The 12,504-nt window shown below is 39.0% G+C and overlaps 1 protein-coding gene across 2 annotated transcripts in view; it reads right to left on the reverse strand.

The window, feature by feature from the left end:
* The window catches only part of LOC124385196 (glutamate receptor ionotropic, NMDA 2D), a 76,737-nt gene that overhangs the window by 33,139 nt on the left and 31,094 nt on the right, over positions 1-12,504 (reverse strand). For both annotated transcript variants that reach the window (XM_046848361.1, XM_046848360.1), the window contains exon 7: positions 1,967-2,172. In XM_046848361.1, the coding sequence (XP_046704317.1) occupies positions 1,967-2,172 (206 nt within the window). The remainder of the gene's footprint in view (positions 1-1,966; positions 2,173-12,504) is intronic.

Here is a 12,504-nt window from a genome sequence, read left to right on the forward strand (position 1 = left end):
AGCAGAAATTCTACAGTGGACCATCAAGATATGAATCACATTTACGGTAATTGTTACTCTGACTTCTCTGCATCACAGCCTTTAATCGAAATGAAGAGGTTGCAGAAATCAGTGGCATAATGACATAATAAAGTGAAAAACAATATTAGTCCCAGGTATTTCCCTTTTTATCATTGGAACTTTTAGGGCTAGCCACTTTCTATTTACATCTATTCATTTGGTGGACATTTACACCTGAAGCAAATTACAAGTAAAAGAGAAGCTATTGCGTGAATATAGCAGTCACAGCTCAGTGGTAGCGACAGGATTTGAACCTTCCGCTGTTCATAATGGAAGCTTATCCACTCTGCTACCACTCTTTATTTCCTTTTATTTGTTATGTAAGATTGATCTGACATGTTCCCATGGCAGAACATGCCACATGAAATTCCCAGGAAAATCCTATCTGTTCTGCCTTTCGAATGCATTTTACAAAGCCGTAAGCCTACTCACAATGCTGTGATATAAGTTGTACAAACACACTAAATGATTGTAAAGCATAAATCCCATGTTCCTGTGACTATCATTCACCCGGGTTTTGTCCATGGCTAAAGCCCACCCTAATCTCAGGCTACAAGATGAGTTTTCAGACGGATAAGAATAGTGAATAATAATGTGGACACATTCAGGAACCCCGCAAGAAGCCCATTAGGAAACCTTTAAAGCACCACTCAGAGTGATGCTGAGATATTCGGGGCTCTTAGCGAGGCAGAGATTTACAGGTACAATAACCAGAGCAAAAAAGCTTTTTTTCCCAACCATACCCAATCACAAATAGTTTTTATTTACTGGAAACAACACAAAGAGTAAATAATGAATAGTGCTAGACTATTAATATTGTTAATATTAGGAGCTGCAAGAACATTGTGTTTTAGGGTAGATTTTGAAAATTGTTGCAGAAGTTGCATCATTAAAACCAGGTAATAAAAAAAAACACAAACAAAAAAAAAACTACAGTAAATGATACTAAATGCATGCTCACATGTTACATGTTTGCATGCTGTATTCCATGCTGTATTCATTGCCACATCTGTAAGGGCATCTGCCAAATGCCATAAATGTAAAGGTATGTAAAAATAACCCTTTTGTTTCCATATGGCCTCTGCTACATATTACGGGACACTGTGTATACCAAGTATCTGTTTCACATTTTCTTGTTTCTCAAAACTTCCCAGCTTTTATCTTATTTTGGTTTTGCATTTACATTATTGTTTTCTGTAGTCCGTCTCACTTTATTTTCCATATTGTTATCAATAGTTCTTAGTGAAGTTACATGACCTTACTTTATTTCTATTACTATACTATTTTACCTGTAAATTCAGTACATTCTAAATCATGGTCACATACTACAAATCGCCACATGTTATGATTGATCTTATCTAAACCAGAAGGACATTAACAGAATGAATCTAAAGTACACCAACCATCTCCAACCCACCATTAACCTAAATAAGGAATGCGGCAAAGGTTTGCAAATGTGAGCGAATTTCTGTGACTGTAGTAACATGGATATGACTGGCTAATGCAGAGCCATTAAGAATACAATACAATTCATTGACTGACTTGTCCAAGACAAAATAAGTACATGAATCCAGAAGATTCAAACACATGGCATGTGCATTATGCATCAACACAGCTGATTCCACATATCATTGCTAGACAGGTGTGTTTGGGCACTATGTATTTCTGAACTTTTTTTGTATAAGAATAATCTATGTACAAATGGATCTACCTTTATATTTATGACAATGTGTCATTTATGCAGCAATTTAGATTTTAAAAAAATCAACCAGGTTTTATACATTTTAACTTCATACTTTAAAGTATACATTAAATAATGATGAAATTATAAAACCAAGAGGTTTGGAGCTTGCTTTAGGCAAAGAGAAAGGATATAATGCGATGTTATACTGGGTGGTATACTAACGTGGCATTGAGAGGTCGTCGGCAGGGCACAGAATCCCTGATGCAGGTTCCTGAAGCGGGGTCAGCCAGCTCGACAATGACAAATGGCCTCTCCTCCAGGGTCACAACCCTCAGGTGCTGTGCATCATCAGGAGGCTGTAGGAAGGGGCCATACCGAGACCAGGCCGGGTATCGCAAACGCAGCACGCCGTTCTCCCACCAACCTACCTGAGACCACACACAGAACACAAGGTGAAACTGACCACCTGATGATAATAAGTAAAAAAAAAAGAGACTCCTTGGTTAGTTCTTTGACCCTTACATCAAGTACAAAGTGCTACAGGTAGAAAAACTGTAGATTTTTCTAAGCCCATGTGCAAATAGACTATTTCCTCTCTCTGAGCAAAATCAAAAATGTCTGCTTAAAACCGGAATGCTCTCTTTATTCCATATAAAATTCCCTTATATGAATGTCAGAGGTCAACCCCAGTTCATTAAACCTCTCTAGCAACTGCCTCACTTTTGGTTAATGGAGGAGAATGGCTCTACTCTGTGTTAGGAAGCCTGCAGAGTGTGTGGAGGCAGTGAAAAATGACTCCCTGCCTCGTCCATACTTTTCTCATTGAGAGGTTTGGACCTTTTATGCTGAAGCAGCATGAGCATTTTTACTGAGAAGCAAGATGGAGCCCTTAGCTAAGAGCTGGCCGACAAAGGAAAAGGTCAGGGACACACTTGAGGGCTTTATTTACTAAGTGTGCTATTAAGGAATTTTCATTTGCTTTTTGTGAGGAGACAAAATATAGCAACACGGCACTTCGGATTTGTCTACTGTTTGACTGCAATCCAGTAACAATCACTGAAGATAACAGCATTAGAAAGAGTACAAACTAATGAACCTCTCTATATTAAGATAACTATTAATTCCCGTTATGAACAGATTAATGGTCAGTATTAACAACAATCACTCCCAGAGCTTTGTAGATGGAAGACAGGCACATGACAACAGTGTGAATGTATGGATTGGTCTCCCAGTCCCATGAGATATCTATTAAGGCTCAAATATTTTTTATCCAATCTGTACAGTTGCTTTTTAATTAGACAATAATTAGCCTTTTGTATTTGCAAGGCAAGTAAATGTTGCCATCTATATAGTGTGTTTGGCCTACAGATCTCCCTGTAGAACTAATTAGCTTTTGAATGGTTGGCCCCAGAATGCTAGGCGTCTTAATGAACACATAATCTAAAAGCAAATACGCATCAAAAAAATCAAAATCTTTTCAAATTCAACCCTTAAATTAGTATACAGTAGATGGTAAAAATCCTTTGACAAACCATTTCCTGTAAATGCCGTCCAACCCAAACGCATGCATGAAATGTGTAATAATTAAATATCATTAGGCAGTGAAAAGTTGCACAAGAAGGTTGCAGTAAAATGTCAACTCGGCCAATTACACCCAAAAATTCATTACAAAGGTAATGAGTGGGCTAACACAATGCAATAGCAACAGAAGGAACTGTGTGGGCATGCAAGGCTCTTCAAACTGTCAGGCTGTGAATGCTGCACGCTTCACGCTCTCTCCTCATTACTTCAGGCCTCACGCTTCAGCCTCTGCACCTCCACCAGCGCAGCCGTCATATTTCTCAGATCTGCCGATGACACCGCAGTGCTGGGTCTTATCAGTGACAGTGATGTGCAGAAGGGGCACATCACCTTGCATCAGTGAGTGCAATCCTTCAGTAAATCACACTCGCAGAAAAAAGATAGGTCAAATATGCTGTTGACGGCGAAGAAACACTAAACAGTAAAGAGTTCTAGCAGCTCCACTTTGGTTCTATTTCGTCAGAACGAGCTCACAGATGTCTCATTACATTCTTCTTGTAATATCGCTCTGTCCAACTCAACATCTTGCAATTAGCACATCTTGTGCATTTTTTGTAGTGGCTGCAATATGACGCGATGGCCTCCAGGTTTATCCTTGACACTTTCACACACAGTGACAGCTATCAGTTATTCTGCAGCTCTCCACTTAATCCCCATAGATCTATTCACCTGCCCCAGACACTGAAATTGCACTTCTGCTCTATTATATATCCATCACAGCTAAGACGGTGAGCACACAGCACAGGTGGCTGGGTGTAAATTGTAGACGGGAACCTGGCGGCCAGTTCCTGCTAGAGTTTCAGTACAAGGCAGCGTGGGCTTGGAGCCGAGACAGCTAATTGAAAGGGAAACGCTAGCAAGCGGCATGTAGGCGTAGGCGTCACTAGCCTGCTCACTTATAGCCAGTCTGTAGCCTCAGAGCTAGCAGGTGAACTCATAGTTAAACGCCTCAGACATTCACATTTGCATGGTACAGTACAGAAAGTCCACGTATCCCAGGGACTTTTTTTTTTTTCTCTGACAGTCTGCTTGTCACCTTCACGCCTCCATTGCTCCCTCCTGTTATCAACCTGTCTCTGTAGGTCGGTCTGACCCTCTATTTCAGCTTGTCTGTTCACTCGTCCGCTTGATGCGTTCAATTGTTTAACTCAAACTCAGTTTACCCTACAAAAAAAAAAGCTAAATCTCAGAAACCCAGACAGCCGGAAGATCCTCGGTGTGCCTGCGATTGTGACAATGGACAAAATCTTAAAAAATGTAAGAAGAGTTTATGAGACATTCCCAATCCGTTGATGTCAGCTAACACTGTGTAAGAAAAGGTAAAGGTGTATGTAAAGAAAATAGTGCTGCAGGTGGATATGCGTGATGGCAGTGGCATGTCTTTGAGGACCGCTTTAATAATTTTGACTGGATTTCTTCTGCTTCCTCTTTGTCTATCGTTCAGTTTGAATCAACTGGACAAGGAGCTGTGAGATGTCGTAACTTCTCTGTCACATTTCAGCAAAGTGGTGGCTCTGCAGAAATCTCACTCTGCACTGAGGTGGAGGGAGAGCTGTAAAAGACAGGCTCTGATCAAACACTCTCTCCCCAGGGAACAGCTAATGCTTTCACAGGGCGAATCACACACACACTGCCATAACACACCCATCCCTCTGAACAGCCCCTTTGAGAGCTAGCAACGGATGGGATAAAACGGGACATGCCCACGAAGGTCTGTACAAATAAAGCCGGGAGCATTTAAACAAGCTAAATACAACCACAGCAGATTTGATTGACCACAATGTGCTTTGAAACTGTAGAAGCCATTTGCAGTTACACATTTTTCTTTTAATTTGATGAATGGTTTTGTTTTAAGAATACAGTGCATGTGACAGAATAATTGCCTAAGTAGGCCGAACACTACTTTAGTGAATAGACCTAACAAGGAAAAAAATTAATGCTTAAAGGGCATACAAATGTGTTATTTGTGTGGGTTACTACTGGCTCTGGAAATGATCAACACTACATTTTACAAAGTTCATTCAGGAATATTTCCAGGCCTTAGACTTTTACCAGAGCACTAAAAATTATTGCAAAGAGAACAAAAAAAAAAAACATCTATACTGAGCACACCCTCGTAAACCGACATTACTGCACTTCACTAAATATTTGATGAGAATTAGAAATAGAAAGACTGATTGTTGGAGCTAGAAACCCTCAGAGCCAGAGTTCCCACTAAGATGTCTAATCTAAAGCTCTTGAGCTCGGCAGATCGTATCTTAAAAATAAATCTCAGGAATAAAACACAGCCCTGTGTGCAGACATGACTTGTAACTCTCTCCAAACTGTTGCATCAGTGTGTTAACGTCCTAATATATTCAGTTTGTCTTTGGCAAGCTCGAGACCGCAACACACCAGAATTTGAAGGGCCAGTTTGCTCTTTTGTCCAGCTAGTCGGAACAAAGAACTCAAATCAGAGCCAGGCATGATTTTGGATGGCAGAAGAAAAAAGGAGCAAGGGGAGAGAGATTTTCTGGGTGGATTGTAATAGGCCAAAAGGCTAATGGCTGGTATCAATGCTGACTTCCACAGCTGGAGACATGGGAATCTAAACTAAGCTGACAGGAGTACTTGAGCATCAGTAAAAGATCAATGTGTGACCTCTTGGCATGCCCGAGGCCAGTAGGAGCCACCGCGTTCTTTTGCTCTTTAGATTTGGGCTTGCCACTGGAGCACAACCAGTGCTTATTACAGTTCTCCAGTCAGCCAGAGTGTTCTCTCCTACTGAAGAACCAGATAGGCATTTCTTATGTAATTTAGAGTTATAGAACATATGTGCTGGGTCTCTCTTTCAAGGAGGTTCCATATACTTAAGCCCAGATAAAAGTAGTTTTAAGAAAAAAGGAGTGACCGACGTGCTTCAGACACACACACACACACACACACACACACACACACACACACTTCAAAATACTTTTCTGAACAAAATTCACTTCCCAGACATACACTCACTGACTTCTATATTAGGAACATCTGTACACCTGCTCATTCATGCAATCAGCTAATCATGTGGCAGCAGCACGCTGCATAAAATCATGCAGATACAGGTCAAGAGCTTCAGTTAATTTTCACTTCAAACATCCGAATGGGGGAAAATGCGATCTCAGTGACTGATTGTGGCATGGTTGTTGCCAACAAATGGGTAGAAAGTGACAATGTCCTGGGATTTTACCACACAACAGTCTCTAGATGTTAATGTGAAGTGTCAAAGGAAAATCGTTAGATATAATGGATTTTTTTTTTAACCAGTACATCACATGGCTGAAAATTTGTGGGCACATGACCATTGTATCTCCTCCAAACTTCCCTTGCATCTCTAACAGCTTCCATTTCAATGAGAAAGCTTTCCAGTATACGGTTTTGTAGGCATTTCTGCCCATTTAGAATTACAGAGACAAGAGCATTCATGAGGTCAAGTAGCAACGTCAAATGGGAATGTGGGTTCATTGTCAGCACTCAAATACACCAATAAAGTAGTCAGTGGGTTAGGTTCAGTGCATTTCACTTGAGGTCTTTAACACCAACTATGGCAAACTATGTCTTTATGGAGCTACCTATGTGCACAGGGTAATGTGCACATGCAAGATCATGTTTGTGCCCCCTTAATTCAAGTTAAGGGAAATCTTCAACATACTTCTAGGCTTTTTTTTTTTTCCTCTTAAGCTTTGTTCCTGCATGTGCATGCCCTTAACTCTCATTTGCTCCTGGGATCGCGAGTGAGAAGTGCACCATTTAACACCTGCTTCTTTAAAACGAATGCACTTTGTGCTCTGCTTGTTCCTCTAGTGTGCAAATGCATTTGATTTCATGTCTGTAAACATGGACCGCGTGCAAATGAGCCGAAGCTTTCCTATCAACAAGAGACCAACTTTCTGTCTCTGATCTTATAAAAACAGACCTAAATGAATTTATGTCTCATAATCAAATGTAAATTTCTTTTGCCACCAGGAGGTGTTCAATATGCAGGAATAAATTAGGGGGTTTGTTTGTTTTGCTTTTTCTGATTTTTATTCTTTATCATTTCTTTTGCTTTTTCGGGTTGGTGGAGAAATCAACTGTGGTACCGTTTGCCACGCTACTGAACAGTAAAGAGATTGCCAGAATTTCATGCACTTTTTCCATGTCTTTTGTTTGTCTGCACGGTCGGCCGTGCTCTATAACTTTGTCATTCTGTTTTATCTTGTAGCACTGAGTGACATTGCGATGTTTGTGACATTTCCCCAGCTATATTTGTTATTACTGCCTTTGCCTCCCTTGAGTGGTGCTCTGCAGGTAGCACCTGACATATTACACACGACTGCTATATTCAGCTCACTGAGGCTTAAGGCTAAAATGCCATAAGTTTTCATCAAGCGTTAAATAATTGAACCATATTTAGTCATTGTGAGTGTAGGTTTTTTCTTCACTTTTTATTCAGCATTTTACTTGTCTCTCAAACCTGAAGGAATTTTTTTATTTATTTATTTATTTTAATGAAAGAATGAATATCATGTCAGGTATGTAATTTGCAATATACATAAATTTGTACACGGTACATGACATTGCATTTGTGAAAATAATTTTTTTTATTTGGAGCCCTATAGAGCCAAAACTATAAAGACCAGTAGCATGAGGTGCATTTCACACATAGGCCTTCCATGGTGTCCTGCCTGAATCAGGACACCTCTTAATTCCATCATTATGGCTATAGAAATCTTCAATATTATAGAGAAACGTAGTATAATGGCGCACTGCATCACAGACAGGAATCTCATACAGCAAAAATTAATTCTGAAGCAAGAAACCCAATGAACACAATTCAACAAGTGTCCTTTCACTGTAGCCACAGCTGCACTCCATATATCTAGCAGAAGCATCAATATTACCCTAATCAAATGATTTTCTGTGCATTTTTGTGGATTTTCCTTTGGGCATTACATTTTTCTGAAGATTTTAAATGAAAAATTTTGTGTGTTTTATGCATATTCTACAGGTAAAAAAAATAAAATGTATAAATGGATCAAGAAAAAGCTTAAAATTTTTGGCTGACCTTTCCTCACAATCTCTAGTTTTTCTTGAAAAGTCCATCTTGTAAATGGCCTTGAAAGTGTATCTGTGACTGAATCAATTTCTTCCCCTCTGTCAGCATTTAAAATGAAAAAACAGTTATTAAATCCACAAGAATATGTTCGAGCTTGTGCAGTTTGTAACAGATGCGGACTGCGAGCGCTGACAAGAGCACTTTCTGACCATCCCATCGAAGCACATGAAAATGCAGACGTGAGTCCATGCCTTCTAGCAGGCCTCCGAGTAAGCAAGTACCAAACTAGTGATGTCCGGTTCGTGAACGAATCGTTCATTTGAACTGGTTCTTTTTAGTGAACCGGTCGAACCGGTTCACCAAATCGAACTGAATCGTTCAAAACAGTTCGCGTCTCAAATCAGCACTAATCAACAAAATTACTCAATTTTTAATGTGTATGACCGTCTATCCGACTCAAAATAAATCAATATCCATGAGAATGGGGTTCTTCTCTAGTTTCTGCAACAGTACACACATTAAACTGAAACATGCTGCTGAACAAGTGATCATCACTGAGCATGCGCATATACCTGCCGATTCCGAGCAGCACACATACTGCTGTTCTCGAGTCACCAGTACTGTATCAAGAACCGTTTCTTTCGGGCACGTCCGACATACTACTGATACCAACGAATTGTTGATACTGAGCATGCGCGACCTACCGAGCAGTATGCGTGCTGTCTGACAATACACACACACACACACACACACACACACACACACTTTTTGGACTCCGAAACAGATGCGTTCGACATACTGTAAAGGCTGGTGCTGCGCTGCTGATATATGAGCACAGGTGAACTGAGGACTTAAATGAAAAGTACGTTTATTTACTAACAACTTAAAACATCAAAGTTTTGCACATCAGTGCCTGTATTGGGTGATTTAGTGCAAAACGTAAATGTAAGGAACATTTCTAGGATGATGATGATGATTTAATTTAAACAGATAAGCTATATGCCCTCATGCAATAGACATGACTATTTAAATGTGTTTAGTGTGTTTGTTCATCCGCCGAGATGATATTTGGCTATGCATGACGTCATGATGTAAGGACGTAAAAGAACTGGTGAACCGGTTTTTTGAACCGGTTCTTTGAAACGAACTGGCCGAAAGAACTGATTCACAAAAAAGAATCGGACTTCCCATCACTATACCAAACTAATTGGTTTAAGCAACAGCTTTAAGCAACAAGGATTTATAGCTAGCAGAAGCTTGTGCTGTTTATTTCTGCAGGCTTTACGGCACTACGTGATGTGATGGATGAAATCTGATAATGCAAAAGCTATGAAATAAAGAAAATAGAGTATTGGGAATAATTTGATGGATAGTCATAGACAAAAATATATTAAAAGGTAAGTCAGTGATTTTGCTAGAGTTTAGGCCAGTAGAGAAGGCCTTAGGGCCCTGATGGCCTGCCACTGATACAGACACTTCAGACCCATTTGTGGTTCTTCTGTAAACTGTTTCCACAATGTTGAAACAATTGTATAGAATGATTTTGATTAATTCACTTTTTTAAGATTTCCACTTCACTAGAACTACAAGGCCGCAGACATAACATAACAACATAATTATGCTCCTGTGCACAAGCAGGTGGGAGCTCAGTGGTTAAGGTGCTGTTCAAACCCTTGGTATTGCCAAGCTGCCCCTCTTGGGACATTGATCAAGGCTTTTAACCCCCTGGTGCTCCACCCTGTGCTCTGACCCCAGGATCTGAACAAGCTCGGATATGCAAAGGAAAAAAAACACAATTTTATGCTATTCTTCACAAAATGAGCTCCAAGGATGTAGTGGAAGTATTTGTGAGATAGTGTCATGTAAAAAAACCCCGACCTCAAGCCCACTAAACACCTTTGAATAAACTGTAATGCCGACTGTGCTTCAGGCCTCCCCATTAACATCAATGCCTAAACTCTTTATTGCTTTTGTAGCTGAATGGCCAGAAATTCCTACAGCCACATTTGAAGATCTAGTAAAAAAGAAACCTTCCCAAAAGACCAAAAGCTCTAATAGTAGCGAAATGGATGGTCAGAACATTATAAATATGTTCTGACCATCAGATTATTATGCACACATATTCCCACTGGAAATGTCATTAATTTAATCAGGTTTGTGCCAGTACACTGTTTAGAAAGTTTACATTTTTTTCCAGTGTGTGCACCGCTCCAGTATGACATGCGGAAATATCAACAATCAGCATATAAAAAAACACTGACATGAGGAACTGTAGTTGAACTGTTAGTATGCCATTTAAAGCCTTTTCTTCTGTTCATTAACTCGTACTTCTTTTTGAAACTCAAATCTGGGGACAGAATTTGTGCATTTTTATCCTAATTTCTTTCCTGAATATATGGTTAATGAGAAAGATGTGCAGCTACACTCTTCTGGGAAGATTTTCAATTAGATATTGGAGTGAGCTTGTGGAGATCTGTGCTTATTCAGTAACAAGGGTGTTAGTAAAGTCAGATACTGTAAGGTGAAGAGGCCTGGAATGCAGTCAGTGTTCCAATTCATCCCAAAGGTGTTCAATAGGGTTGAGGTCAGTGCTCTATAGCAGACCATTTAAGATCTTCCACTTCTCCCCATGTAAACCATACAGTATGTTCATGGTGCTGGCTGTGTGCACAGCACAGTCTCCTGGTTCATGAAAGAGGAAGATCAACACCACTGCATCCAAAGGCACATCCTGTACAATTGTGTACCTCCAACTTTGTGGTAACAGTTTCAGGAAGAACCACATATAACTGGAAAAACTCAGGTGACCCAAAACTTATGTTACATACAGTACCTGACTTGCTTTTATGTTTAATGCTACGACAGTGTGTGATTTATAATAATTTTTTTAAAGTATTTAAAAGAAAGATATGTGATCATGGATACATTTTATTATATTGAGTCACCTCAGATTCAGTCCAAAGCTTTAAACATGAAATATCACCATGATTACAGATATTATAATTTTAACTGATAATAAGAGTAATGCCCATGTAGACATAAAAATAATTATTATTAAACTATGTAAAAAGCTTTAAATAAAAGCAAGCATATTATATACAACAAAGCAAATGACTCTTTAAAAAATGACAATGTGGTATAAGCTGTCATGCCAGTCAATATTATATCAGCTATCATCACAACGATAACATGACACAGCTCGACAGATAAACAAGTGTCATTACACATCCTGACAGAGTGTGACATCTGCTATGCTACATTGATGAAATGGTTATGCAAGATTTAAGCAAGATACTGTCAAACAACAAAGATTAATCTCCCTAAGTAACTGTGCAGCATATATACTGTAAGGCCAATACTCAGAGATCACTAGTGAACATGCTTCTATTCTGCCTTTATATTTTATAACTAAAATGTAGAATGTTTGAAATATTGTCATTAATGCTTCATAGTATTTTGTTCGTTTCGTTTCTGTTTTAATTTGCATTCGAGCTGGCATGGGCTCCATAAGCTTGTGCTTAAAAACCTTATGATTATGATTTATTTCAGATTGAATTTATCACACAGTTCAACAGTAGACATTTGGCAAAAGGAAAATCTGGTCTTAACATAACTACAGAAACAGTGCAGAACATTCAATATTAAATAAAAAAAAAAATATATATATATATATGAAAAAACACTTTCATTATATTAAATATTGAAAATTTCTGTTTATTTCTCATTTTAAACGGTAAAAATGAATCCCAGATTTTCAACATGGTCTCAGATAATATGGTCTGAGACGCCAAAATGACATCATTCATACATAATAAAGAAAGGAAATATTTTCTAAATTAAAAAGATCTTCTTTCTTGTTTGTTATTTAACCTGACTGCAGTAATCTCACATATCGATAGACACTAATAGAGAACACCTTGATACAGATCGATGTATCGTTACACCTCCATTACAGCTGTACACAGTCAGCACTTGTGCTCAAAGCATACATGATGCATTGTTGTCCGTTAATTGTAATGGGTTTCTCTGCTGATGAGTGCCTGAGAGCCCTGGGAAACATTTTCTTCTAAATGAGTGCATTGTCTAAGACGTAATTTTATACAGTGGTTTCACTGCAAAA

Source organism: Silurus meridionalis, chromosome 4, assembly GCF_014805685.1.
Source record: "Silurus meridionalis isolate SWU-2019-XX chromosome 4, ASM1480568v1, whole genome shotgun sequence".
In the NCBI taxonomy this organism is placed as follows: domain Eukaryota; kingdom Metazoa; phylum Chordata; class Actinopteri; order Siluriformes; family Siluridae; genus Silurus; species Silurus meridionalis.